The sequence below is a fragment of the Alosa pseudoharengus genome, unplaced genomic scaffold (genome assembly GCF_046254945.1).
Source record: "Alosa pseudoharengus isolate Yale_2024_CS ecotype anadromous, Long Island Sound unplaced genomic scaffold, YU_APseudo_1.1 YU_APseudo_1.1_scf_12, whole genome shotgun sequence".
Taxonomy (NCBI): domain Eukaryota; kingdom Metazoa; phylum Chordata; class Actinopteri; order Clupeiformes; family Clupeidae; genus Alosa; species Alosa pseudoharengus.
In genome coordinates this window covers 28,667,092-28,694,591 of record NW_027468587.1, presented here as the reverse complement: position 1 = coordinate 28,694,591, position 27,500 = coordinate 28,667,092, and the positions used below count along the sequence as shown (strand labels likewise).

At 41.7% G+C, this 27,500-nt stretch overlaps 3 protein-coding genes across 7 annotated transcripts in view; 1 reads left to right on the top strand and 2 right to left on the bottom strand.

Annotated features, from left to right (window-relative positions):
- The window catches only part of LOC143119288 (glucocorticoid-induced transcript 1 protein-like), a 28,028-nt gene extending 21,114 nt beyond the window's left edge, over positions 1-6,914 (top strand). For both annotated transcript variants that reach the window (XM_076280677.1, XM_076280676.1), the window contains exons 5-8: positions 2,366-2,494; positions 2,861-3,104; positions 4,227-4,347; positions 4,833-6,914. In XM_076280677.1, the coding sequence (XP_076136792.1) occupies positions 2,366-2,494; positions 2,861-3,104; positions 4,227-4,347; positions 4,833-5,049 (711 nt within the window). In that variant the 3' untranslated portion in view covers positions 5,050-6,914. The remainder of the gene's footprint in view (positions 1-2,365; positions 2,495-2,860; positions 3,105-4,226; positions 4,348-4,832) is intronic.
- A 719-nt stretch (positions 6,915-7,633) lies between these two features.
- ica1 (islet cell autoantigen 1) lies at positions 7,634-15,159 on the bottom strand. 4 transcript variants are annotated; one of them, XM_076280669.1, is made up of 13 exons: positions 15,037-15,159; positions 14,228-14,257; positions 13,958-14,129; positions 12,491-12,563; positions 12,207-12,330; positions 11,748-11,946; positions 11,293-11,418; positions 11,031-11,129; positions 10,680-10,792; positions 10,517-10,554; positions 9,674-9,919; positions 9,005-9,094; positions 7,634-8,809 (listed from the first exon to the last, which is right to left on the bottom strand). In XM_076280669.1, the coding sequence occupies exons 2-13, from the start codon at positions 14,242-14,244 to the stop codon at positions 8,688-8,690; spliced, it is 1,419 nt and encodes a 472-aa protein (XP_076136784.1). In that variant the 5' UTR covers positions 14,245-14,257; positions 15,037-15,159; the 3' UTR covers positions 7,634-8,687. The 4 variants fall into 4 exon arrangements, with proteins under 4 accessions (XP_076136784.1, XP_076136786.1, XP_076136785.1 ...); XM_076280671.1 differs by having other exon boundaries at positions 10,680-10,783; XM_076280670.1 differs by lacking the exon at positions 15,037-15,159 and adding an exon at positions 14,603-14,934.
- Positions 15,160-25,836: 10,677 nt separating this feature from the next.
- LOC143119656 (neurexophilin-1-like) lies at positions 25,837-27,375 on the bottom strand. Its single transcript, XM_076281275.1, has 2 exons — positions 27,367-27,375; positions 25,837-26,580 (listed from the first exon to the last, which is right to left on the bottom strand). Exons 1-2 carry the CDS (start codon positions 27,373-27,375, stop codon positions 25,837-25,839), a joined length of 753 nt encoding a protein of 250 aa, XP_076137390.1.
- Between the last annotated feature and the right edge of the window lie 125 nt (positions 27,376-27,500).

Genomic DNA, 27,500 nt, shown 5'->3' with positions numbered 1-27,500 from the left:
AACTCTGTACATTTAACAAATAGACATGTAGTAGTGCAACAGACATGTAGTAGTAAACATTCAATAAACAATAGTAATAAAGACACATACTGTACAATATAGACAACAATATACATGTAGGCACATAACAACATATTAACATAATATACAAAATACAATATACAAATAAGCATAGTATCAAGTACCCGTGAAGTAGAGTGGATATAAAGTGCAGATTGCAGAAGTAATAGTGCAAATGTATGTAATGTGTACAAGATGCATATTGGGATGATAGGTATGTAATGTGAGGGATAAGTGGGTGAATGGCCAAGGAGGGGATGACCCCACTTAACTGCAGTTCAGTACAGTGATGGCAGAGGGAAAGAAGATGTTCTTGTGTCTGGTTGTTTTTGTGTGCAGGGATCTGTAGCACCTGCCAGAGGGGAGGAGGTTAAAGAAGGTATATGCAGGGTGTGTGGGGTCTTTGATGATGTTCTCTGCCAGCTTCCTGGTCCTACCAGCGTACAAGTCCTCGAGGGAGGGCAGGGGGGCACCAATGATTTTTTTCAGCTGTGCTGATTATTTATATAGATCCTTTCAACTGCATAAACAAACATGAAACTTGGTGGGCATGTAGCCCCTCTAGGCTGATAAGGTGGTTTCTGGGGGCTACTCCCTCCAATGTAGGGCCCCTGAAAGCCAGGTAGACCACGTTTTGCGGAATGGTTTGGTATGCCGTTCTCAAGGAGGCACATCAACCAAGTCCAAAAACCGTATTGGATTAGATTAGATTAGATTCAACTTTATTGTCATTGTGCAGAGTACAAGTACAGAGACAACGGAATGCAGTTTGCGTCAAACCAGAAGTGCAAAAAAGTGCAGAAAAGTGCGATGTGATATACACAGTATATGCAGGTGGAGCATACTGTAAACAGCATGAGATGTATAGTGCAGCGTAGACAAATACAGTTAAGAAAGGTGGAATGGTTTGCAGTGATATAAATGAACTGGTGACACGCTCCACCTCAGTCCCGTCGATGAGAATGGGGGTGTGTGTGCTAGCTTATTTGTGGTAAGCCTCATGCAAAAATCGGGCACTTCAATTAGCAATATCTTGTAGCAAGAAGGGGTGAACCACACAAAATTGTTGGGTCACTTCGAAAATCTCTGGACGCACGTAACGTTTTGTGAAATTCTGTCCATATTTGTGCAATGCACATATTTATATAGATCCTTTTAACTGCATTAACAAACATGTGAGTTCTTAAGGCATGTCCGGTGGCACAAAAAATAAACTAATGGTAACCTGGCGACAAACAAAAGATTAAAAAACAAGTTTTAAAGTTGACATTTTGTAAAGCAATACGCTAGTCTGATTTATTTTCATTCAAGTTATTTTCCACCGGAAACCTTCTAGGAACAGATTGAAAGGGTCTTTATCTCAATAACCGCTTGAGCTAGGATTTTGACATTTGGTATGCTTACAGTTGGTCGCATTTGCTTACATATCCTTAATATTAATTTGGCTCACTCAACAAAATTCAGCGGCCAAAACAAAATATGTGCCAAGGTTCAAAGTTAATGAGGTTTAATATGCTTCAACACTACCCTATTCTTCAGATGCATGCCATATTTCATGAAATTCCATCTTTAGGAGGAACTGGAACTGACATTTCCCCCGTCTCAAGACATGCATGTGCCAATATCTTGTGTTCGAAGTTTGCAAAATTTGATGTGCTGAATCACCGGCACACTGAATTTCATGGGGCACTGCAACTGACACCATTTCAATAGGTGCTTGGACGCACATTTCAATAGCTGCACACACACTGCCACATTGTTTGTAGAAACACACACGCTACATGCTCACAGGTGAAAACACACACACACACGCACACGCACACACACACATGCGTGTGGCATTTTGGCTGGATTTGCTATTAAGTTTACTATGGAAGTTTCCTCATCCTTTGGAATCTAATTTGGTTATGAGGCTCTGAGGGGGCGATGAATTAACTAGTTATTGACAGACAAGCCAGACAGGTGCACTGTGTACACACGTTAAGGTCAATGACTGACACGCGCACACACACACACACACACACACACACACACACACACACACACAGACTGGGTGAGACAGATGAGTGATACCTCGGCTTCAATAGTGCCCCTTATCTACAATTATTGTCACATATTAATCTCCTTTATTGGCTATAGTTACAGTATTGTAGATATCACTTCTACAGCAGTGCTAAAGGCAAAGCTATATGTCAGTGAGGCATTTGTTTCCTATGGTTGTTATTTTTGTTGTTGTTGTTATTGATGATGATGATGATGATGGTTATGTTGTTGTTGTTGATGTTGATTGTTTGGTTTGTCTTAGACAAAGGCACCAGCTCCTTCTACTGCCTCAAAGCCCCTGGCGTGCAGAGCCCCTAGTTACACGGAGGGCATCAACCATGAGCTGGAGAATGTCTTCATCAACGACCAGTGGGAAAGGGAGGACCTGACGGTACGTGGCGGCTGCCTTTTGATGTGTCTCTGGCACTTGCTGCTGATGCGCTGTCTCTCTCAATCTCCATAGCCATTATGCACTCTGAATTAGGCTGTACAAACTGATATGCACACACACTGTGCATGCTGCTCTGTTAGACACAAACACACAATAGATCACACATACACGTACACACACACACACACACACACACACACACACACACACACACACATGCACACTCATACACACCACACCACACACACACATACACACACACACAGGCCCAAGTGTCCTATACTGTCCACTCAACCGTGAGTTGACACTCTTGTTTTCCCATCAACCCCCCCCTCTCTCTCTCCACCCCTATCCTCCCCTCACCAGCTGTTGGAGGTTCAGGATGGACGACGGGCCCCTTTCCCCCTGCATCTCCACGGCAGCAGCAGCAGCAGCAGCCACGGTGGCGGTGGCGGTGGCGGTGGCGGTGGGAGCAGACGGAGTGCGGACGCCCTGGCCGTGTCCAGCTGCTGCTCCAGCCCGTGGTGCTGCCACTCCCCCTCCGCCTCCCCCACGGGGCCCCCCGACTCCCAGGCCAGCAGCCCGTGGCTCCTGGAGGACCAGGACAAAGGTGCGTGTCACACAGACCTATTCAGCTGCCGTCTGGCCTCCTGTAAACACGGCCACGCTCCCCAGACAAAAAGACACGTTATGTGGTGATGGATGCACCATGGTCAGACTGAATAGATGCTAACGTATGGGGTCATAGACATGTCATCTCATCATCGTATCCTCTTGAAAACAAAGCATCAGACTTTCAAGCTAAGCTGCCATTCATACACCATTTACTGTGCTCTCTGTAATTGGCAGTAAGGATGTTTTTCTGTTAGAGAAAGTGGTGTCTGCATCTGGATGCATTTTAAATGGGTAGAATCACTGGGACTGAAGTTTGGGGTAAAAAATGTAATAAGAAGACAGCTTTACATACTTCTGCATTCTTCAGTTGCCGATTCATCTGATGATGATCCATGGGGCAACTTTTTTGAGAAATGTTGTTGGGCAGTGTTTCTCATTATTGTGGATCTGGCATGTTCCCATTCATATAGAACAACTTCTATTTTGGAGAACTTTAATCACTAATAGGCAATTTGTCATGATCATCCTATCAGAATAAATGGAACTGATACCCCAGCAACATTGCTCAAAAAGTTGCTCAAGGAGCTTTCAATGATTCATTTTTTTAAAGATTTTATTAATCTGATATATCAGTATGTGGTCTCTTGATCTGTGCATAGTCATGTTTTTCCTCTTAGCTGCATGACTTGACTTGATCTCAAGTACTGGTGTTTTACAGCTTGAGGCAAACAACTAAGAACTGTTACGCAGTCATTTCTCATGGCAACTCCTTACTTTATTCACTCCACGGCTGTGTGAAGCGCTTCATAGAGAAACGATAAAGCAGAGGAATGAAAACACTCCCTATCGCTGGGGTTGCTGATTGCCCTGACGATCCAGGGGAGCTGCGTGTTTATTTTACCCCAGTATGTCAGGGTTCCACTCAGCTTGGACAATCAGATAAAGTTGCATACTTACACTGAAAGAGAAAGAGAGAGAGAGAGAGAGAGAGAGAGAGAGAGAGAGAGAGAGAGATAGAGAAAAAGAGAGAGAGAACTGCTAGATGTCTGCAGACTACAGCACACCTCATGCTAACATGCCTGGCTTCTGTGTTTTTTTTTCTTCCTGTCACGGACAGATAGTGGGAGTGGCTCACCTTTGCCCAAGTATGCGACCTCTCCCAAGCCCAACAACAGCTTCATGTTCAAACGCGAGCCTCCCGAGGGTTGTGAGAAGGTCAAGGTCTTCGAGGAGACGGTGTAAGATATTCCCCTCCTGTACCTCCTGCATCGTGCAGCTTCATTTTTAGCATACCCCTGAACCACAGGATTTACTCTCTCACTTTCCCTCTTTCTCTCCTGCATGCTTTCTCTCTCACTTCTCATCTCTCCTCCTCTCTCTCTCTCTCTCTCTCTCTCTCACACACTCACACACACACACACACACACACACACACACATGCTTAACTGCCCTGATATGTAATTTGCATTTAAATACATCATGTCTTTGAGTCATTGGAAAGAAACATGGGAACATGAAGATGGCAGTAGCAGCAGTGTGTGTGAGGAGCTCGTTACCCAGAGTGGAATGGTAGTAATGGGGCCGTGAGGGTGGGTGGTTGTGCTCTAATGTAAATAACATTAGAAACAACAGACCTAAAGTATGTACTGTATGTGTAGCAAGCAGCCAGTACGTAGTACACAGTACACAGTTGTGGTTGAATCTCCCATCCTCCTCTTCACAGGTCCAGTGGCTTTCCTCTGTTCTCCTGCCCCGATAAAAACAAGGTGAACTTCATCCCCACTGGCTCGGCTTTCTGCCCCGTCAAGATGCCCTGCCCGGTCCTCTTGCCCCCCAGGTCGGCTGCCGTAGCCGTGGGCTTCCACATGGCCAACCGCGTCCCAGGTGCCACCCCTTCTTCTGGGGACCGGGCACTGCCGTCGGGCCCTGGGACCCGCTGAGGCGCTCTGCCGCCGGGCGACTGTTCGTCTCGCTTTGTCTTCTGCCAGAACGCACCAGACCCAGGGGCCAGACCCTTGTCCGAGGCCTTGTTTTACAGACCATGCTACGGATGGGGGCACATGGATGAGATTTTAAAATGGAAAAGATCACTGACTGGAATCACTGTCATCACTGTGGATGCTACTGGTCTCTCTCTCTCTCTCTCTCTCTCTCTCTCTCTTTCTTTCTTTCTCTCTCTCTCTCTAGCCCTAACCAGGGTTTTCTTAAGAACTCTAGATACTATTACCACTGCAGTGGCCCCTTTTAAAAACCCTGCAGTTTAAACATTGTAGAACCTCCAAGAGGAATGGGGATGAGGCACATGGTCAGCAAGTCAGTTTTCTCCAATTCAGATTTATGGTGTTAAAACTCAAATATTTGTATAAGCTTTTTTGTATGGCAATGCCATTTGGTGATTTTTTTTTTCCATTTAGAACTCAATGGCTCCTCAGGAACCATAATAAAACATACAGCTCCAGGTATGTTACTGAACTTTGGACAGAATGCTAAATGGATGGAGCTGTAGTCAGTTGGTCAGTAGTAAGCTAACAGTCAGTACAGTCCGTATCCTCCTCCAGGCGTTGGCATGTGTCCTCAGGTTAACTGGAACGGAATATCAGAGTGAGCTGTGTCTGCAATTACACTGGAAAATATTCCACTCGACGCCTTTTCCCTTTGACCTACTATATCACAATGTCTCCATTATTGTGCAGTGTTTGTCCCCATGGAAACGTGACTGACGCTGATGTCTTAAGCTAAATACAATCTCAACCGCTGCACTCCAGGGTGCCAACCCCAGATGTAGCCTAGTCAGTCATAACAAGTTGTCTACTTCCACCGTGTAATGGCTTATAATCTCATTCCTAGCTATTTATATATAGACTTTTGCCAAATGTTTCGACTAATCCCAGATTATAGGCCAGAGTTTGACTGTCTAGTAGATTAGTTGTCCAGAATTAAATACTACATGTAAACGTGACTCAAAGGATGTATCCTACTGTGCTAATACAGTGGGGCGACGGATGGTTGCATTGTTTTGTTTGGTTTTTTAAATATGTGTTTGGTCTTTTTGCCTTCATTTTAGGTAGGACAGTGAAGAGTGAGTGGGAGAGAGAGATGGGATGGGATGGGGAAATGGCTGCAGGTTAGATTCAAACCTGGGTCCCCTTGAACACTTGGAGCCGAAATATGGTATGGGCTTTGTAGCCACTTGCGCCTGCACTGTTGAGTGTGTTTTGGGGCATATATGTTTCTGTGCACATATTATAGCAAGGCACACATAGAGGGCCAAGTGGACACACTAACAGCCCAAATGTGCTGAGGGTTTGGTGAATTTGTCATTAAGCCTGTTGATCACCAGGATCCAGCATGTCTGAATGCTTGCCAGCATTTGAGTATCGGTACACATAATATGCTATTTTATATCTAATACATGCCACCAAAAAGACTTAATGGTAAACTGTGTTCTTTATTGAAACAAGTGACTCCCTTAAAGTAACATCACATAGTTACTCTAAACAAAATGTAATCAGATAATCAGAGTGAGCACTTAACCTTAGCTTGTGAAATAATCGTTAAAATAACATGAGAATAAAAGGTTAGAGCATTCCAAGTAAACCAAATCTACCCAATTGGACCAATGCTATTACTTAACATGGGAAGCATCTTTATGCATAGAAGAAAAATATTTATTTTTGACCTTTTGGAAGTTTATGAAATTCTTAAATTGGTGTATGTGTTGATTGTTTGTTATGAGATTGCTGCAATGTATTTTTCCACACAATAGCTGTGGTGTCTTTTTTTAATAAAGGTATGATCAAAACAGCATTCTCAAAAAGAAGTTTATTTTTATGCCATATCCTCTAAACAACTGATTATCTGGTTACCTGGTGGGTACAACATGAAGCGAGATTAATGGTATGTTGAGCATAAAGCCTTTAACAAACCAAGGCGAACATTCCTGGTGGACTTTTTTTCCTTTTAACGTTCAAAACCTGACCTATTTGTGTATGAATGTATCCCTTTAAACCGTAAACGAAAGGGTAGGCAACAAAGCTGTAGCCACACACGTTTGTCTCTGGATGTCAAATTTGAGCAGACTTATCTTGTTTTGGAGTATTTAAAACACTATTATTACTACTGTTACTGCCACAACTGCTGCTCACCTATTTGGTATTATGTAAATCAGGTTTCTAGGCCAAGTATACTTGTGTATACTGTACAAGGAATTTGGTCTCTGCATTTATCCCATCTGTGAATTAGTGAACACACAGTGAGGTGAAGCACACACTAACCCGGAGCAGTGAGCTGCCTTGCTACAGCGGCGCTCGGGGAGCAGTGAGGGGTTAGGTGCCTTGCTCAAGGGCACTTCAGCTGTTCCTACTGGTTGTCCCCTCGGTTCCAAGCCCAAAGCCCTAACCAGTAGGCCACGACTGCCCCCCAGTATGCCACGACTGCCCCATGACTGCCCCATGTCGAATCTGTTTATGAAGCTGTACAGTACATTAGGCAGGCTGAATGAAAGATTGACAAATCAGGCAATGAGATTGTTTCATAACTTTATTTATACCATAAAGAATGTTTCATAACTTTATTTATACCGTAAAGAATGTCATACAATATTTGACATGCACAGACACACTCACAATGAATGGTTATGAAAAGAGAGTATTGCACATAGACCGTAGCAATAACATTCTGTGGTTATTTGTGAATGTAAATAAAACATCTATGAGATATCTGCTTTGTTAATGGCACTTAGATATGCTTCTGCTAAACTGACGAAACAAAAACTAAAATCCTTTAAGTCAGAAAAGTTTAATTTATTCAACACGTATTTGGTGAAGCCATTCGCAAATTTAAGGCATATATATAGTGCAGCACCTGTTTAAATAATTTAGGTTTGTTAAAGTAAAAAATGTGGTTTTAAACTATTTGAAAATTGTTCTATTTTGTCCATAAACCATATTATACGTATGGCTGTATTTTTCATTGTCCCAGTCCCACTGGTATAGTTGGAGGGAAATATTGTGTTCAAATGAGCAGCCTGGTGAGAGAGAGTAGTATCCTATACCATACTGTTGCAGCTAGCCCTGTAAGTGTTAGTCCCACATGGATATCCATCTCATTTCACAGGCAGGGCATATCGTAAATGTGTCATTTACATCTGTCTTTGTAGGGTGTTATAATTTGCAAGATATTTAACCTGAATTTCTCACTCCACAAACCATCATGGGAAGTTTTCAGTCATCAGTAATAATTATTAGTGTCCCAAACAGAATACAAATGTGAAATACAACATGAGGCATGCAGTACATCTAGAACACAAACAAAATGTACTTAAATCAAAATCAACTTATTCTCAACTATATTTAAATAGCAATGGCTTAAGACTACATCCTGTATGCCATTCAGTAGAAACAGGAGAAATGGCACTGAGAAACAAACATGACACGACGCAATCAACATTTAGTTCAACAGAAAGTCATAATCCTTTGGTTGACCACAAGTTGGTAAGTTGGTCTGATGGGGATAGTGTTAACTTATGCCACCTGAACAGTTTGACTGACCAGTAACCCAGAGCGTTGTACGGAAGCATCTAGGCATTCATCAGCTCCTGCTCCTTGTCTGTTCTCCCAATTGCATCTGGGTTTGCGAGGGGGTCCAGATCAGCAAAGAGGTTGAACCAGGCTGAGAGGTCCTTGGAGCTTTCAGGCATTTCTGTAAATTAAGCATTTTAGGCCCGAAAACTTAGCCAGAATGAAACCACAACCCTACTTTGGGTCTTATTACTTTCTCAGCACATCTGGAATGTATGTTCAATTGCAGTGGCTTAAAAGTGGCTCGGTTTTAAACACTTGGACTTCTCTCCTGTGATACTAATTGCAATGTTTTACACATTTGGCAAAGGCCTACCTCTCGCTGCGGGCCTGGAGGAGTTCTGATTGGCTCCAGATGACTGCTCCGCCGCCGTGGAGACGGGCTGTGGAATGTCCATGGCCCAATCTAGAGAATGAGGAACCAGTGGGCAGGAAGCATGTTTCAGTTCAGCTTGGCCAAAAAAATTGATTTAGTGGCTGAGACATTAACTTAATCCCATGTCAAGAAGACCTTACTCTGATATAACTAAATGGTTTCAAATGTGGTATCCTATGTTGGAAAAGGAAAATAAAACAACAAATACATGCATACATATGCACATACATGCATATGTACATAAATACATACAGTACACACATGCCTACAGACAGTATAGTCAGGAAAGTTTATTTCTATGGCACATTTCATGCACAGGAGTAATTCAGAGTAGGCTAATAGTACATTAGGTTTTTGGATGGATGGATGAATGGAGGACTGAATGAATGAAGAACGTTGTGTTCAGAACTTGTCTAACAAGGTGAACACACAGAAAATGCCTTAGTGCTTCACTTAGGGCACCAAAAAACCTGATTTTGTTTAATGTGGCATGCCAGCTGCCAGCCAACTGCCAACCCAGCAAGGCAATCACTTCCTCCACCTCTACGCATTTCAACTACTCAACCAGGTGAGCAGTCATCCTCTCACCTGTGCCGGTCATCCTCTCACCTGTGGCGGGAGACTGGAGACTGTTCATGTTCTGGTCCAGCAGGTGGGATGGAAGGAAGAAGGAGGCGGGGTCTTCAGACGGGCACTGTCCCGTTTCAGACGGGCTATCGGTCAGCTCCCCCTCTCCGAACACGTCGCGCCACTCGCGCGAGAAGTCGCTCTCCTCCAGGGACGTGCTGTTGAGTATCTCATTCAGCAGGGCAATGCCGTCCTTCTCTGGAGTGTCACACAGCAGGTCATCAAAACCTGTGAGAGCACCATGGCGTGCCATACAACGAAGGTCAATCATCAACAAGGTAGCAAAGAAAGGAAATTGCACCAGAAAGGCAGAGCACCTGTTTGAAAGACTAGATAATTGCTAATTGAACCAGTATGCCTAGCAATGGCAAATGCTGAAAGGCTTGAAATTAAATTTGTGTATGCAATGTTTTATGTAACATTTTGTCATTTGTCATGCACACTGTTGTGCAATTTTGCTCAGTGAAATTGAGTATGGGCCTTACAGTGTGTACCACTTCCATTTGATTAGTAACAATAACGGCTGCTCATGGGTTACCTGTATTTGATTAGTTACAATAAGGGCTGCTCATAGTTTACCTGTATTTGATTAGTAACAATAAGGGCTGCTCATGGTTTACCTGTATTTGATTAGTAACAATAAGGGCTGCTCATAGTTTACCTGTATTTGATTAGTAACAATAAGGGCTGCTCATGGTTTACCTGTATTTGATTAGTCACAATAAGGGCTGCTCATGGTTTACCTGTATTTGATTAGTAACAATAAGGGCTGCTCATGGTTTACCTGTATTTGATTAGTAACAATAAGGGCTGCTCATGGTTTACCTGTCTCGTTATGATTCTCGTCATCTACCGAAACCAGGCTGGGGGATGGGGGGGTGGGGTGAGGAAACAATCCAAAATTAGTTAGATAACCATTTTTAAGGTCCAGAAAGACTTGATGAAAACACAGTTTGTAGTGTGTAAAGGGTGTAGTCCCGAGACATACAGGTCATCTGCAGTCTGATTGGCCTCCCCCTCCTCTGCCTTGACCTTGGCTCTCTTCTTCTCTCTCTTCTTTGGCCCGTGATTGGACAGCTGATCCATGGGGTCCTGAAGAGTCTTCCGGAAAAATGTGAATCAGTCTCTTTCACTTCTTGCCAGCTCTGAAGCCACAGGGAGCATTATTTGGTCTTAGCTAGCCTATATTTCAAGAGTAGATGTATTTCATCTTCATACTTCATGTGTGCATGCGTGGGCATAGCTTCCGTGTCCTAAACCTCACAATCACATAATAGACAGTCAAACAAGGAGCCTCAATGTTCTACACTAGACCGTGAAAAGCCCAGTGTTTGCTCACCTTTAGTGTTGAAAACTCATAAGGCTGGCACCCTTTGAAGCTCTCATGAATGGCTGCCATAGTGTGGGATGTTTTCTCCCAGAAGTGCAACAAAGTGGTCTATGGTTCAGATAAAAGTAAACAAATAAGAAACATCTAAATGAAATAGGCCAAGATCTTACTATACTGTGAAACAACATCTACACAGTATAACCACCTACTGAATGAATGAGAAACTGGAATGAAGTGAAGTATAAGTAGCTGACAAGAGTCTATCATGTACCTGGTAGGTTGTTAAGACATGTGACAGGAGGTTGCATCGACTAGCTCCAAGTAAATCCACTTTCTGACAAACGTCATTCTTCAATTTGTCAAAACTTGTCTTTGTCAACCGAACTTGCGCCTGCACCTGGAGAGATACAGCTGAATTTCAGCACTTGTTGACATTTCAAATGTCCCTGGTGGGGCAGCAGACAATAAAAACGAGAGAGGGAAGATTCTGGCAGAAGGCAGACACTACTGACGTTTGTGTAATAATGTCACGCAGCAATGAAGAATGAAATACAAACCTGCAGATAAACCTCTAGACTGTTTACAAAGTAATGAACACTAATATACTGATATTCTGATATACAAGTTCACTGCGCCCTCTAGTGGTGAAACTGTATGTCACTGTGTGAAATATCCTCCATGACACTGCCTATATGACTCATAAAGGCTACGGAGAGCCTGCGGTACCTTCCGGAACTTTTCCATCTGTTTCTGTGTGTCTGGGTCCAGCTCGTGGGACACGTCCTTCATCCACAGCAGGGCTCCGCGGTACTCTGTTCTGGACTGCTCCATGCGGTTCACTGTGAGCCATGTGTCCGAGATGGCCCTGTAGCGGAACGTCTCCACCTCCTGGTAGAGCCGACACAGTGGACTACGCAGTGCCATTCTTCAATAGGAAAGCAAAGAAAAAGAAAAAAACACAATCAGTTTGGATGACTAGGCCTCATGTGCAGATTGAAAAGAGACTAATCTCGCTGAAGAGCTTGATCACTTGAATATTTTACTTTAACATACTTAAATGTTTGTCAATCACTTTGCTTATGTCTGGTGAAAATGTCCTCGTATTTGTCTGTTACTTAACTGATACCATGAGTGACTTTTTTACTGTAAGCTCATGGTGAATCTAGACCATGGACTTTGACTGACCGTTGCTGAGAGGAGAAGCACAGAGCTTTCCCTGTAGCCTGCATGATCTTCCCAGCCCTGGTTTTGTCCTGGGACCCTTGTGAGCGTAAGAAGCGACCCAGCTCATTCTCTTCCTGGGACAGCACTGCAAAAAAGGTGCCCAACATATTCAGAATCAATAGAAGTATGCAAAACAGAGTATGCTCTACATCCAACTATATAGTCAACATATTCAGCTACTATGCTATAGCCATCAGTGCTGGCAGATTTCAGACAATCATGAAGCATCTACCTATGTTACTTACTACAGATTCTCCTTTGGTACTGCTCAATCACCTTGAGAAGCTCCATGCATGTTCTCTGGACTGAGTGGAACACCTGCAGAGTGGAACACAAAGGCACAATCCTGTCATCATCCCTATCCCTCTTAATCAGTACTCAGACCCAAAGTCCTACTTTTTAACAACTGTGCTGATAACAGAGGAAGATTCCTATCTACCCATCAAAATCTGAATTTTGAATATAAAACACTATGAGCCCCGTTGGGCAAAGTGTAAAGTCAGTCAGTCAATGAGTAAAGTGTAGTGTTGTTGTGTAGGCCTTGTTATTACATTACTGTAGTTTTAGTTAGACTAAAGACTTGTTGTGTAGACCTAGTTATTACATTACTGTAGATTTAGTTAGACTAAAGACTTGTTGTGTAGGCCTAAGACTTGTTGTGTAGGCCTAGTTAGTACATTAGTTTTAGTTAGACTAAAGACTTGTTGTGTAGGCCTAGTTAGTACATTTGTTTTAGTTAGACTAAAGACTTGTTGTGTAGGCCTAGTTATTACATTACTGTAGTTTTAGTTAGACTAAAGACTTGTTGTGTAGGTCTAGTTAGTAGGCCCTACATTAGTTTTAGTTAGACTAAAGAATTGTTGTGTAGGCCTAGTTAGTACTGTACAAAGGGATGTAACGATTACCGGTATAATGGTAAACCGTGATAAAAATGTTGACGATAATAATTACCGTTTTCATTTCAAACATCATGATTATCACTGTTGATTACCGCGGTGTGGAAACCGTGTGTTTCATCCTTCCCAGCTTCATCCAAGCCTGCTTTTGACATACAGTAGGCCTGGTACAATGGAACAAAACTGGTACCCTACTGATTCTGTTGTCTAATTGATGGTTTTAACTACGATTCGGATTAGGCTACACCTGATTTTAAAAGACGGAACTTTTTCACCGCAAAATGTGCACTGTATCATGTAGCCACTCTGCGTCTTTTTATGTTAACGTCCTCATTAAATCCATTCCACTCACGTTATCAGGAGAATACAGTAGCCTAAAGTTTTATTTTGAACGCTTACTTTGTTCTCACTCAATGCATCCAAATAACAGAAATAGCAAACTCCAAGTTATGGTAGGGTAAGTTAAGCTATAAGCACATAGCCAATTAAGAAAAAAGTGAACGGGACACTTTTTGAAACTATTTCAGCTTGTGTAGGCCTATCAGTGCTTTTGATATTGAACACACTTTTAGAAATACCGTGATAATACCGAAAACCGTGATAATTTTGGTCACTATAACCGTGAGGTTAAATTTTCATACCGTTACATCCCTATTAGTACATTAATTTAGTTAGACTAAAGACTTTACACATACAGCAATCATATCAACTGTACAAGTAGTGGAGATAGTAGTGATAACATAATAACCTCTGAATACAGAGTCATATGATGACATGAAACTATTGGTGAGTTTTAAGTGAGTCCTTCACTCCTACCTCAAGTTTACCATCCAGGTCTGCATCTGAGGCCACCACATGTTCGTCCTCTTTCTTCCCGGTCACTTTGATGAGTGTCTGTTTTGTCTTCCAGTATTTCTGCTGGAACTTGTTCACTACAGATGAGTCCTGGCTCTGAATAAAGCGGTCAAAATAGTCCCGCGAATATCCACTGAAAAGAAACACATGCTTTTAATTACACCTGTTATTAGGCTATCATAAAGGACATTAATCATGGAAGTCAACATGATTGTAGATCATTACACTCACTAGCTTCCCCCCTCCATGACTTAGAATTACCTGTAAGTGAGACAGTTCAAATCATTAGTTAAGCAAATCTTCCTGGGAGTTGATGGACCACACACAACAAATAATTTCACTAGTGAACACAACCATAAGCCATAAGCCATACATCAACAGGCAGGTCAAAGCAATGCTCTCCTTTAGCCTACATATCATATTGTGCATGTTAATTGGCATTGGCTAGGGCCAAACGACCTTCACAATCAGCATTTTATTACAGACAACACAGGTGAAATTCATTTATAAAAAAAACAAGCGTTTTGAACTATTGTCACAACAAGATAAATAGCCTACATTCAGCTACTGTAGCCTAACAGTAAGCTTAGAAAACTGTCTACAAACCTCTTAACTGGACCTATAGCGTTATTTTAAGCACCAAACATCCACCAATCACATGACCATCAACGCAGCATGTAGGCCTACGAGTGATTAATATAAAAATCGTATCGGTGGTCTGGGCCCAAGCCTTTATGACTCAGGGGGCGATACGTTCTCCGACTCCCTTTCCGTGGTGTCACTACCGATGTGATGAGATGAGCAGTCTCAGTCTTCGTCGAAAACATCACGCAAGCATAGGCTATGTATCATGAAGCTTAACATTACCTCTAACAATATAGTCCTAATGGTCAAATACATCCGGATTTCCTTGTAGGCTTCACCACGCCAAAATAAACATCGGTTCACCCTGATACAATACAAGCAGGGAAATCATTTAGAACAGCCACAGGCTTGTGGTCTATGTAAAAACGAGCAGATGGCAATTTTAAAGGACCTACCGTGTGCTGTTAATATCATTGAGGTGTTGATGAATATGAAGTATTTGTTCTACCAATGCAGGGTAACGGGAATCTTTATATTGCCGGCTGCTGCTGCTGTCAATGAAAGATCCGTGTTGTAGAGTGATGTCTGACGTCATATGCAGTACGCGGATGAACACCACTAGATAGGCTCGCCTGACACACCTCCATAGGAACGCAGCAAAACACGATTTGGTAAGATATCGCTGTCAGCACAGTCGAAGATCTTATCGCAAACGGAAGAATCATAAGTAGGCAACCACACTATTTCCAAAATGACCAGTCACTATATTGACCAAGCAAGCACAGACAGCCCTAATAGTCAGGGGGCCAAAACTGATATTAAAACTCTGTCGGACACTTTTTGGTACAAGCATACAACCTATCCAGTATTAATATTTAACCCCTTAACATGTGTTCTTAGCCAGGTTGTCAGCTTAGAACATTTTTTGTCCATTTTACCACTATATATAGTGGTAAAAGCGGATTTTTTCCCCAAAGTGCTTTCATTTTCTTCCATGTTACCTACTGTAATTTTGGGCAAATGTGCAATATCCAATTTATGTGCAAGCATGATCATTACTTTGTCAAGCTGATTTTTTCCTGCTCCTTCACCTAAAGAGAACCAGTTTTCAAAGTGAATATCAGCTTGGAAAGATAACATAGTATCCCAAAACCTCTATCAATCAGTACCGCTATCTATGGGAATGAGTCAAGCCAAGTTTAAAGCTTGTAGGGAGAGACAGTGCAATGCTGCACAAGTTGTAATTATTTAATGTCAAGGCAGCAATGTAGAACTGTAGATGGTGGTCTATGGTGCTATTTGACTTCATTAATGTACCAGGTTGTAGAACAAATTATATTTAATTGACATATCATCACTATAGTTATTAATTCCATCCTAACATAACTGCTCTTTCACTTCTTTAGGGTAAGGGGTTAGTAAATAGTTAGTAGTAATAACTAGTCTTGCTGATCCTAGCACTTACCACCTGACTAGAACTGACTCTCGATTGTTTAAAAAACAGCACTCACTGATGCACTTATTCTTATTGTACTAGAGCTTTTTAAAATGGTCCTGTAAGTGTTTATATATATATAATAGAATTGCTTTATATAACCAGTTGTGATTGGCACATGAAGGATGGAATGCTTGTCCCCCAGCTTTTAACCAAAGAACCTGTACAGGCCAGGTGCTTAGATCTGACGATATGTGGATGCAAGGAAAGTGGAAGTCAGTACAGTACCAGGCAATGTCAAAAAAGTGGAATATTTTGTAGTGGGGCATGTGGATGTGCCTGTGCAGCTCGGTGCAAGAATACTCAGGTACTCACATCATTATTATTGAGTTTTGCCACATTATATGCAACTATATAGCCTGACGAGCCAGACCCACATTAAAATGTAGGGTCTGGGCACTCACCGTTCGCAGGGCTCAGTCCGAGGGGCGGGATAATCGGTTGTCTTTCAAATTCCCTCTGCACGCAATAGGACAGCGCTAGAACGAGTCCCATGCATTTTCCCACCAGCGGAGCTAGTTGGCTAGTTCAAACTTTTGCCAACTTAAAAAAAGCTTAACTGGTGTCAAGCTATTCGCCAACAGCAAGATCCATCTTCTTTGTTTTCAAGTAGCAGGGAATTCAAGCCAAACCGCTGCAACTCATCAATCATTATATTAAGCCCGCCTAACGATTTGATTGGCCTGATAGAAGTTTAATTTTTCCAGCTCACAAGCCAACGGAGAGTTGCTAGACTAGCCCTAGCCACTAGGATGTGTCTAGATTTCTAGGCTAGCAACTATATTGTTTCAGATTATTTGGCATGATATTGTTTTTCCTGTTTTGTAGATTAGATTTATATTATGCCCTTGGATGCATGCATGCATGTTTTGTATTGGGAAGGTATTCATTATCAAAACAGTAAACTCTTATTTTGTGTCCCTGACCAGGACTCAGACTGAGCACATGGACATGGTCCCTGGGTGCCTTCTGTTGGCTGCCTACCTGGGAGTCATTGCTTGGATGGGGAAAAACATAGCTTTGCCATATGACTATTATATAGTTATTACTACTAACTAGTTACTTACCCCTAACCCTAAAGAAGTGAGAGACCAGTAATGTTAGGATGGAATTAATAACTAGTCATATGTTAATTAAATGTAATTTGTGTTACAACCTGGTACATTAATGAAGTAAAATAGCACCATAGACCACCATCTACAGTTCTACATTTCCGCCTTGACATTAAAGAATTATAACTTGTGCAGTCTCCCCCTACAAGCTTAATTTGGCTTGACTCATTCCCATAGATAGGGGTACTGATTGATAGAGGTTTTGGGATACTATGTTATGTTTCCAAGCTGATATTCACTTTGAAAACTGGTTCTCTTTAGGCGGAGATTGTTTTTTTCATGTTCTAGTTCTGTTGTCTCTTACACTGTACAATAAATGTCAATTCTGACACTTCTGCAGACAGCCCATGAGTGTTAGCTTTCATTTGATACCTTTTTTATGTACAGTATATGGTCCTTGTGGTTGTGGAGATATTCAACATTTATTGCTGGCATGTCGTGTTGAGCAGGAAACAAAAAAATTGGCCTGAAATTGCTTGTACAAGTCACACAGCTTGACAACCACCCTAATATCTTATATGGGTGTCAGCTTGTACCAAAACATGTCCGCAAAAGTCTTAACGGAAGCCCTTTTCAGAATTGGCCCTCTGACTTTAACACTAACAAATAGGCCAAGGTTTGCGTCATCCTTACAATATAGCCTAACTGCATTTCTTAAATGTCAAACCTGCAGTTTCTGGGGAATTATTTGCGGTTTAATGCAGGAAATTCAATGTTTTGGACATGAGGCGCATTATACGTTTTGTCCATAACTGTAGTTGTTTTTATAACGGATTTGTCACTGGAAATAAATAAAACTGGACATTTTTTTAAAGGTGTTGGCCTACACACTGTACGGCTTTCTGTTGGATCAATAGGGTCCTTAAGAGATCTTAAACTCTCAGTTGAGAAAACCAGATGATTCTCAGGGGAGAACTGATTTATTTTGTTTGTCCATCCTAAAATGCTTTGACTAATCTCCTTGGCTTCCCCTGTTTTCAAACTGTGTGAGGAGTGCAGGAAAATGGTAAAAAAAAAAAAAAAAAAGCTGATGACAGCTGCAGTCCCTGTCTGTTGGTGTGGCTGGGGGTTCGGGTCCCTGGAAACCTAAGCATATAGGCTACCGGGAGAAATGGGCGTCTAGACCCTATATGGACAGTGAGGCTAATTCAGAAAGGTGGGAAGTTCTGGGAATGCAGTTATGACTAGGGGTGTCATAAGGCTCCCTCACTTTCATCACAGGTGAAGCATACAGTGTGTGCAAACAGAATTGGTCAGCATTGCCTCGGGTGCCTGGGGGTGTTGGTGGGAGGTTGGCTATATCAAATATCAAACTAACTTCACCTCGGTATGTCTATGTCACTGCTTAGGTTGTTTTTTTAAATAATTAATCTAGAAGAATATCCGAGTGTCTGCTGTAATCAATGTTATTGTTCAGTATGTATAGTATATGTTGTAACAGCTGTAAGACCATACAAATCTATGTATATTAATGTTCAGAAAAAGCAGGCGATGTTACATTAGCTGTTTTACCATTCAGTGCACAAAGTCCCTAAGGTCGTTTTCAGAGGTAGGCCTACACGACACACTAAAAGCATCCATTCAAGCGCATCATTTGACCTTCCAACAGTAAACTGCAGGTGGGAAAATCTGAGGCCTGTCTCACCTTAGGGATTGGTAATGTTTACATTATTCTCCAGCATTTGTTAATTTCCATCTATTTTGTTTCAAAAATGTGAAATTTTAAGCCATTAAAGGTAGGGTGAGTGATGCTGGATGACATCACGTTTGTTTAAAGTTTCTTAGCAGACACTAATGTCCAAAGCAACTTACATTATACAGTTTTTGAACCAAAGACCAAACAAAACACACTAGAGAGGTAGCTCACCCATCCCTTCAGTGCTCCCCAAGAAACTCCACACAGTGTTATTGTCTGAGGGCAGGCTTCCCACATTTGTTTGTTTCCAGTTCACGGAGCCAGGACTGTGTATGAGTAATTTTTTTTTACTCAGAGAATTGAGAGCTAGCAGATCATGAGGATGTAGCCTATTTGCTGAGTGTTACAAAAGTGTTACATGTTTATTAATTGCTCGACATTGCTTACCCCACCTTTACTGTAAGAACAAGTCTGGGCAGCACTGTGTGACTGGAATGGTATCCAGCAGATGGCAGCACTACACTATGTCAACCTTTTGCGATGTTTGCCTTGTACTTGCTGTCTTTATATTATGTGCTGTAACAGATTAGCAGGGAACACTCAGGTTCTCCTTTACTCTCTTTTTAACAGTAACCATATAATATCAGGAGAAAAGCCCTATAAGTGTACAGAATATGACAATCCTCTGCACCCTCTGCAGTCTTTCACGGCTATGCATTGAGGCTGCAGAGTTGTTAATTACAATTGCTTACACCTGGAGTGGGAGTGGGCTATATTCTGTAGGTTTGAAGATTTCTGTCATTGTCACACCTTCCAACACGTTCCGCTTGCACATTCATACACTCACACATTCAGACACTCTCACAGTTGCTCTGTCCTATACGTAGGCTACATGTACATCTACACTCCTGCCTCCATTTACGGCAGACTTTTCTCCATCTATACGTTCACAACCCATATCCCCTATAGACTCAATTTTCTGATCAATCTTGACGATGAATAAATCTATTTTCATGTTTTCAGATAAGCCTAAGTCATATCACATAACCTGCAAGACAGCAAATGTCCAGTTGCGGTCTGTAAAGCACTTTCTTTTTAGCTTCTGGCATTCATGTTTCCGTACAGGTTCATCCTAATTCCATAAAAGAAGTTAGTTATCAAATTATTTAAAGCTATATACCAGATGTATATTACTGTAATCATCTAGAAATTAAAGATGTCTGACCATATTAAAGGGTCATCATAATATAAAAAGAGCTGTCTTGCCTGAACATTCTATTTTTAAGTATATTTTTTGGCATTTTTACCTTTATCATAACATAATTCCAAGCTATGACTTTTACCAAATGTTTTGACTCATCACAGATTATAGGGTTTGACTGTGTAATAGATTAGTTGTCCAGAATTAAATACTACATGTAAACGTGACTCAAAGGATGTACAGTAGGCCTATCATACTGACCTAACATGGAGGGGTGACTAACGGCTGCATTGTTTTGTCTGTTTTTTTAAGTATATGTTTGGTCTTCTTGCCTTCATTTTACAACCCCAAAACAGAAAAAGTTGGGACGTTGTGTAAAATGTAAATAAAAACAGAATGTGATAATATACAAGTCCCATATTTAGCAGCCAAAAGGACATAGACAACATATCAAATGTTGAAAATGAAAATTTGGACTATTTCATGGAAAATATATGTTAATATTGAATTGGTGCCAACAACATGTTTCAAAAAAAGTTGGGACGGGAGCATGTTTACCACTGTGCTGCTTCACCTCTTCATTTAACACAATTCTGTAAATGTTTATGAACTGTGGAGACCATTTGCTACAGTTTTCAGAATGAAATGTTGTCCCATTACTCCCCAATATAGGATTTCAGTTGCTCAACCGTATGGGGTATTCTTAGTCATGTTTTTCATTCCATTATGCACCTAATTTGACAAATCTGGACTGCAGACAGTCCATTTTAGCACCTGGACTGAAATATTGAAGGTAGTACCTGGAAAAGACATTGCCTGGATGGCAGTATATGTTGCTCAAAACCTGTATACATCATTCAGAATTGATTGTGCTTTGCCAAAAGTGCATGATGCCCATGCTGTAGGCACTAATGCTCCTCCACACCATCATAGATGTTGGGTTTGGAACTGAGCACTAAAACAAGTTGGATAGGTTGGATACTTGGATAGGCTCTCTCCTCTGTAGCCCAGATGAGTCCATGATTTCCAAAAAGAATGGCAAACTTTGATTGGTCTAACCACAGGACCTTTTGCCACGTTACCTCAGTCCATTTTAAACAAGCTCAGGCCCAGATAAGAGGGTGGTATTTTCTGTATCATGTCTCAATACAATTTTTGCTGTTACAATTTTGGCTGCAAGTATCAAATTGTGCACATATAATGGTTATCAGAGGTTTTCCTGAGCCCATACAGTGACAGGTCTGGTGTTGATGCAGTGCCACCTGAGGTCCAAAAGACCACGGCCATCCAATGTGTTTTTCAGCGCTATCCCTTGTTTGCAAAGATTTCTCTGGATTCTCTGAATGTTTTATCCATATATTAATGGATTAATTAATTATAATTAATATTATGTCCTGTAGATGATTTCACAAATACGTCACAATTTCATGGTAAGAAGCATTGAAATGACATTGTTTCATCATTTGTGCACACAAGTTTATGCAGAGTGATGAATACCCCTACATCTTTCCTTCTAAGAGACCCTACCTCTCTGGGATGCTCTTTTTCATACCCAATCGTGTTGCCACTTACCCTAATTAGTTGTGAAACATTCTTAGTTTTGTTTTCTTTATCATTACACAACTTTTCCAGCATTTTGTTTCCCCGTCCCAACTTTTTTTTAAAACATGTTTCTGGTATCAAATTCGAAATTAACATATATTTTCCATAAAATAGTCAAATTTGTCATTTTCAACATTTGATATGTTGTCTGTGTCCTTTTTGCAATTAAATATGAGTTTATGAGATTTGCAGATTATTACATTGTTTTTATTAATATTTTACACAATGTCCCAACTGTTTTCGGCTTGTAGATAGGACAGTGAAGATTGACAGGAAGCCAGCAGGAGAGAGAGATACTGTAGGGTGGGACTGGAAAAACATCCATAGGTTGGATTCAAACCCAGATTTTGTGGGCACTTGGACCCGAATAAGGTACTGCTTGCTGCAGCCCCCCTGTCTTGCATGTATGTTCTTTAAAATATATATATTTGAGGTACTGCTTGCTGCAGCCCCCCTGTCTTGCATGTATGTTCTTTCAAATGTATATATTTGAGGTACTGCTTGCTGCAGCCCCCCTGTCTTGCATGTATGTTCTTTCAAATATATATATTTGAGGTACTGCTTGCTGCAGCCCCCCTGTCTTGCATGTATGTTCTTTCAAATATAGATATTTGATTGATTTTCTGTTTTGTCGTGGCTCACTGCAACATACTGTGCAAGTCTTTGGAGAAATCTATGGCAGCATTGATCTGTGTGTGGTGTTCTGCCCTTCGAGAGGTGCTCCAACGGTGGACACGGTGGCTCAATACTGCCAGAAACCTTTAGGTGCTCCCAAGGTGATGATACAGAAGAACCTTTAGGTGCTCCCAAGGTGATGATACAGAAGAACCTTTAGGTGCTCCCAAGGTGATGATACAGAAGAACCTTTAGGTGCTCCCAAGGTGATGATACAGAAGAACCTTTCTCTCTCTCTCTCTCTTTCTCCCTCTCTCTTTCACCGGCTCCATTCATCAGAAGCAACACAAATGTGTCATACTTGTATGAGGTCGAATAAAAGGTGACAGAAGTTGGGTTGTGTGATCAGTTCAGCTAATTGCTTTAAAATTGAATGACACAAACCAGTACAGACATTTTTAAGATGAATTGTTCAAATCATTAAAATCAGTGGTTCAAATTGGTCATTATCAATGGCTACATTATCATCATATTATTTCAGCAGAAACAGTATTCAGTGCCTAATGATGTATGTATGGGTGGGAAATGAATGGGGCAATGAATGGGGCATCTTGCTGATGTATGCTGATGGATTGTGCTAAAGAGCTGGATGCTCGGAAGTGGGAAGAATCTCTTGAAACACACACACACACACACATACACACACACACACACACAGAGACACACGCACACACACACAGAGAGACACACACACACACACAACACAGAGAGAGAGAGAGAGAGACACAGAGAGAGAGAGAGAGGGAGTGTGGGAAAGAATATAACTTATATTACATAGTATAATCAAGACCTTACTTGTATGTAAAATGTTTCATTTCCTCTGAGTATCTATAATCCAAAATATGTTTCTTTAATTATTGGGAATACAATTAATTTTAAAAATAATTTGTTACATTCTTCGTAATAATAAACTTAATCAAAACAAATTTAAAATATAAAAGACTTAATAAAAAAAAATACCGCTCAGACAAATGGTCTTGTTAATTTATACATAGGTACTTCAGTGCCCTGTCAGCCAGTAAATCAGTCTAAAACCCTTTGCGTCTTTAATGTAGTATTTTCATCTGACTAGGTCGAGTGATATATACAGGGCTATTTGTTTTAATGGAATATCTGTATCACATGATCTTATTTCTTAACACCATGACTGTGACATGACAACGTATAGTCATACAGCTGTCTTGATGTATCACATACTGGTGCAAAGCCTATTTCTATACAGGCGCTAGAGTGTAACTTTCTGGCCCCCAAAGCCCATTTGCTGCCAGGCTTAACTGGATTGTAACCATTCCAACAAAATTCAATTCAAAGAGGTAGATGCTAAGCCCCTCATTAGGACCCAAAAGATGCACGTGGGGGTGGAAGCGCACTGCTGTTTATGTGAAGCAATAAGGATTAAGAGGAGATGGGGAAATGCCTCAGAGATTTTCATCAGATTCACTAGGCCTACTTCCTCTACCGTTCAACATTCCTAATCGTAATCTCAAATCATATGAGTTGTGTAGCCATTCATATTTTATCACCTTGCTTTTTTCACCTAAGCTTTACATTTGTGTTAACAGCTTTAAGCATGTTGGTGGAGGCAGAGAAATGCCACTCTGAGTGTGCCTGAGTGCACCAATTCAATCCAGTTTTTATGTTATTGTTTTACCTCTGCTAAATTTACACATGCGACCGAATGGGACGATACATAACAAGTATCGTCCCGGCGTGGACAGCCACTCTCCATGCATGCATTCATTTGCGCTCACTGACGGCATTGCTCCAATGTCCTCTCAAACTTTTTACAATCTCATAAAGCGGAGATGACAATGTGCGAAAACAAAACAGCTCATCAGGTTAGTTCATGATGAGACAATGTGCTGAAGGTGGTCTAATCTAAGAGGGGAATGTGACAGCGTGCCGTCACTGACGTGTGAACACTGTTCTTGGACTCTTGGAGCTGTCAGAATGGAAGTTCCACTCACAAGCTCTTTGCTTGGGATGGAAGCAGTTACTTGAATGTCGAATGCTTCACACATGCCAAGTAGGACCACTCTGTTGTTTGCTGCTCATGACCACAGATGAAGAGGCAGAGTCTGCTATGCCATATAGCTTGCTTCCCTCCTGAGATGCTGAGTTACGGGCATTACATGCAAAAGAGAATACAGTTCCATTGTTATGCTCTTAATTTTGCATTTACCTAATGCTCTGCGACTGTGTATTGTATTTCCCCTGTGTGTCTCTTGAAATAATTGATGCGTAAGTGTTCATACATGTTTGTAGCCTCGGGGAGATGACATTGAGTAATGGCATTTTCTTATCTTCAGTGACTTTTTAATTTGTTCCCCTGGAGAATGACAACCCACAGATTCATCAGCGAATAAATGCTGTCAAGACAGCAATACCAATTACATAGCTTCATTAACTTTCTTTTTAAATCCGTGATGCGAAAGACGGACAGTCCAAGACCTTGCATGTCTCTTTCTGAGAGCCGTAATAACCCTTTTTGAATAGACCAGTGAAAATTAACAGCCCAGGATTCATTAATGCATTTGGCAGTCAATTACAGGCCGTAAATGTAACTTCAGAACTTCCCGACACAAATGTCCCAATAGGTAGAGATAATCCTTATTGTGTCAAATAGGCTATACAGTGTTTTTGTTTGCCTTCTATGTTTATATTTGTTGTCTCAGATCCTCGGTCAATAAGCAACCATCAGATTGAAATCTGTGACAGATATGTGCTTTTCATGGTCACCACTCAAGTTTAGAATCCACTGACTACTTCTCTCATTTCATTAGAAACAACATAATATAACTGAATGAACTCATCCTTGACCATTTGAAGGAAATAAAAAAAAGAAAGAAAAGAAAAGGAAGGACCCAGCATCCCCAACAATAAACATATTCAGTGTGCTTAGAAAAGATACACTGTAGTAGATAATAGATGCCAGCCTGTCAGCCAGCGTGGACAATTAGGTATTTTTGGTGGAATCTTCTGGTGGAATGATTTAAACATTAATTTAAACAAATGTGAATAATATCTAGCATTCAGTTTTAATCACACATGGAACCTCCTGTTGTAATTACATATCCAACACTATGATAATGTTCATAAGTTTCACAAGTTCCTATATTAACAGTTACACACCATAAAGCTGCCAATGTGTTGGATTATTTTCTAAACTCAGTTTAGTTAAAGCATAAACACTAGAGAGCTGTACATGGGTAATCTACTTTAGTAATAAGAATCGGGTAACATTTGATACCAGACATAAACACAGCTGCTAAGAAGCTTAGAGCACCTTCACTGCACTTTCCCAACACAGGCTGATATGATATTTTTGTCCATAAACTGACTTCATCCTTTAATGCCTTGCACACAACCAAACAAAATGTTGTCTTTTAAATATCTTCCAAAAAAGTCACTCACACAACAGAAATATTCTGCATGCAATATATAATATATACTGTACATCACTGCACAATGTGTCATCAGTCTTCACGCCCTAATACCTCTTTAGTCTGACCTCTCCCTGGCCCCACAGAGGTATTACCCCGAGGGCATGTAAGGAGTATCGCTGTGGTAGTTGTAGTCGGGGCAGACCTTCTGCACCAACTTGTAGTCGGTGCTGTAGAAGGCGATGTAGACGCAGATGACCTTAAAGGGCTTGGAGCAGAGCCAGGAGACGTGGCTGTGGGTCTGCTCCTGCACGCATGTCTTGGACGGGTCGTAGCCGCAGAGCGAGCTCTTGGCGCCGCGCTCCACCTTCTCGTACTCCACGCGGCAGTTGAACAGTTTGGACTCGGACGCGTCCACCGTGACCCGCTGGAGCAGGTCGAACTCCACCACCTTGGTGGGCGGCACCAGGCCCACCGAGACGTTGCCCTGGCCTGTGGCGTTGTAGCGGAAGTAGACGCTGAACGTGCCGTTGCCGTGGTCCACGATCTTGCCGGTGATGAGCAGGTTGAGCGTGACTGTTTTCATGTTGCACTGGAAGTCGCCCCAGCCGAACATCTTCTTGAACTTGCCCGTCTTGACGATGGGCCGTCTCTTGGCCCTCAGGTGGGAGAGCTGCTGGGCGTCGGTGGGGTCCGGTGGCCAGTCCCAGACCTCCTGCTTATCGCCGCGGACACTGAAAGTGGACGTGTTCTCTTTGTCGAGAGCACTGTGGGAGAGCAGGTGGTTTGTGAGCAAAGCCTCCCCTTTGGTCGACAAGGCATTCTTCCCCAGATCCGGACCGTCTGAATCCAAAGAGTTGGACCTCTTTGAGATGCCAGTTTTGTCACTGGTAGTCTGTGGGGGGAAAAAACAGAGATTTTTTTAATCTATAGAGAAAGGCAACATACATTACTATAAGTTAAAATTCCTGTATCTCTGTCAGTCCATTCTTTATAGTCTGTAATGCATGGCTAACCACACAAAGACACTCAGAGCAGCTGAAGGTCTTTGAGGGAGTGGTCTGTCTCTGATGGCAATACATGACAGCAGATCTGTCTTGGTCAAGTGTTTTTTATGCTCGCCCCCTTCGATCAATACTTTGAAAATAAGATTTTGTCACCCATCAGAGAGCTCTCTGAATTGGTAATGGAGGTTGTAGCACACAAGGGCAACATGGCCACACAGAGAGGCCAAGGGATAAAGGAGAGCAGCAGAGCCAGAGTTAACAGCCGCAACATACTGTAAGAACATTTGCCTTAATGGAGGCCGAGCTAATTCAAGAGCAGTGTGTTTTTTTGACATATAATGGAAACTCAAGACATTATGGTTTGCCATGTAGGCTCTTAACTACAAGAGGGAAAACCCTTGAACGTTAATAAATGGGTAGCAAGCATGACGAATCGTGTTGCTAAAAGCAGTAGAACGATGCTGCGGATCACTGTCAGTGACTGATATTTTCTAAAACTAGCACTGCATTTGCATTGAAAGGTACAGAAAGGGTTTGAGTGTCTTTGCCTTGTAGATATCAGGATCCACTTCTGCCACAGGACACAAAAAGACACACTGCTTCAGTAATTCTGCATTTGTCTTACTTTCTGTATATTTGTGCAAATGCATGACCACCCGCTCCACCCCGCTCACAGTAGACATACTTCCTGTTGCATAGCACAGTTGAATGTGATATATCTCAACTCCATTTTCTTGGGGAAGCTAATGAGTTAAATCTGTGACCAATTGCCTATTTCATAGCTCATAAGTACTTTCACATTCGATAG

Bases quoted from the DNA above. Each gene is read 5' to 3' on its own strand.
- ica1 (XM_076280669.1), bottom strand. The intron at 11,419-11,747 runs GTACCGCAGGCT...GTATCTCTCCAG, and splicing joins AGATGGAAAAGTTCCGGAAG to GTGCAGGCGCAAGTTCGGTT. The intron at 11,130-11,292 runs GTACATGATAGA...TCTGAACCATAG, and splicing joins ATGTCTTAACAACCTACCAG to ACCACTTTGTTGCACTTCTG.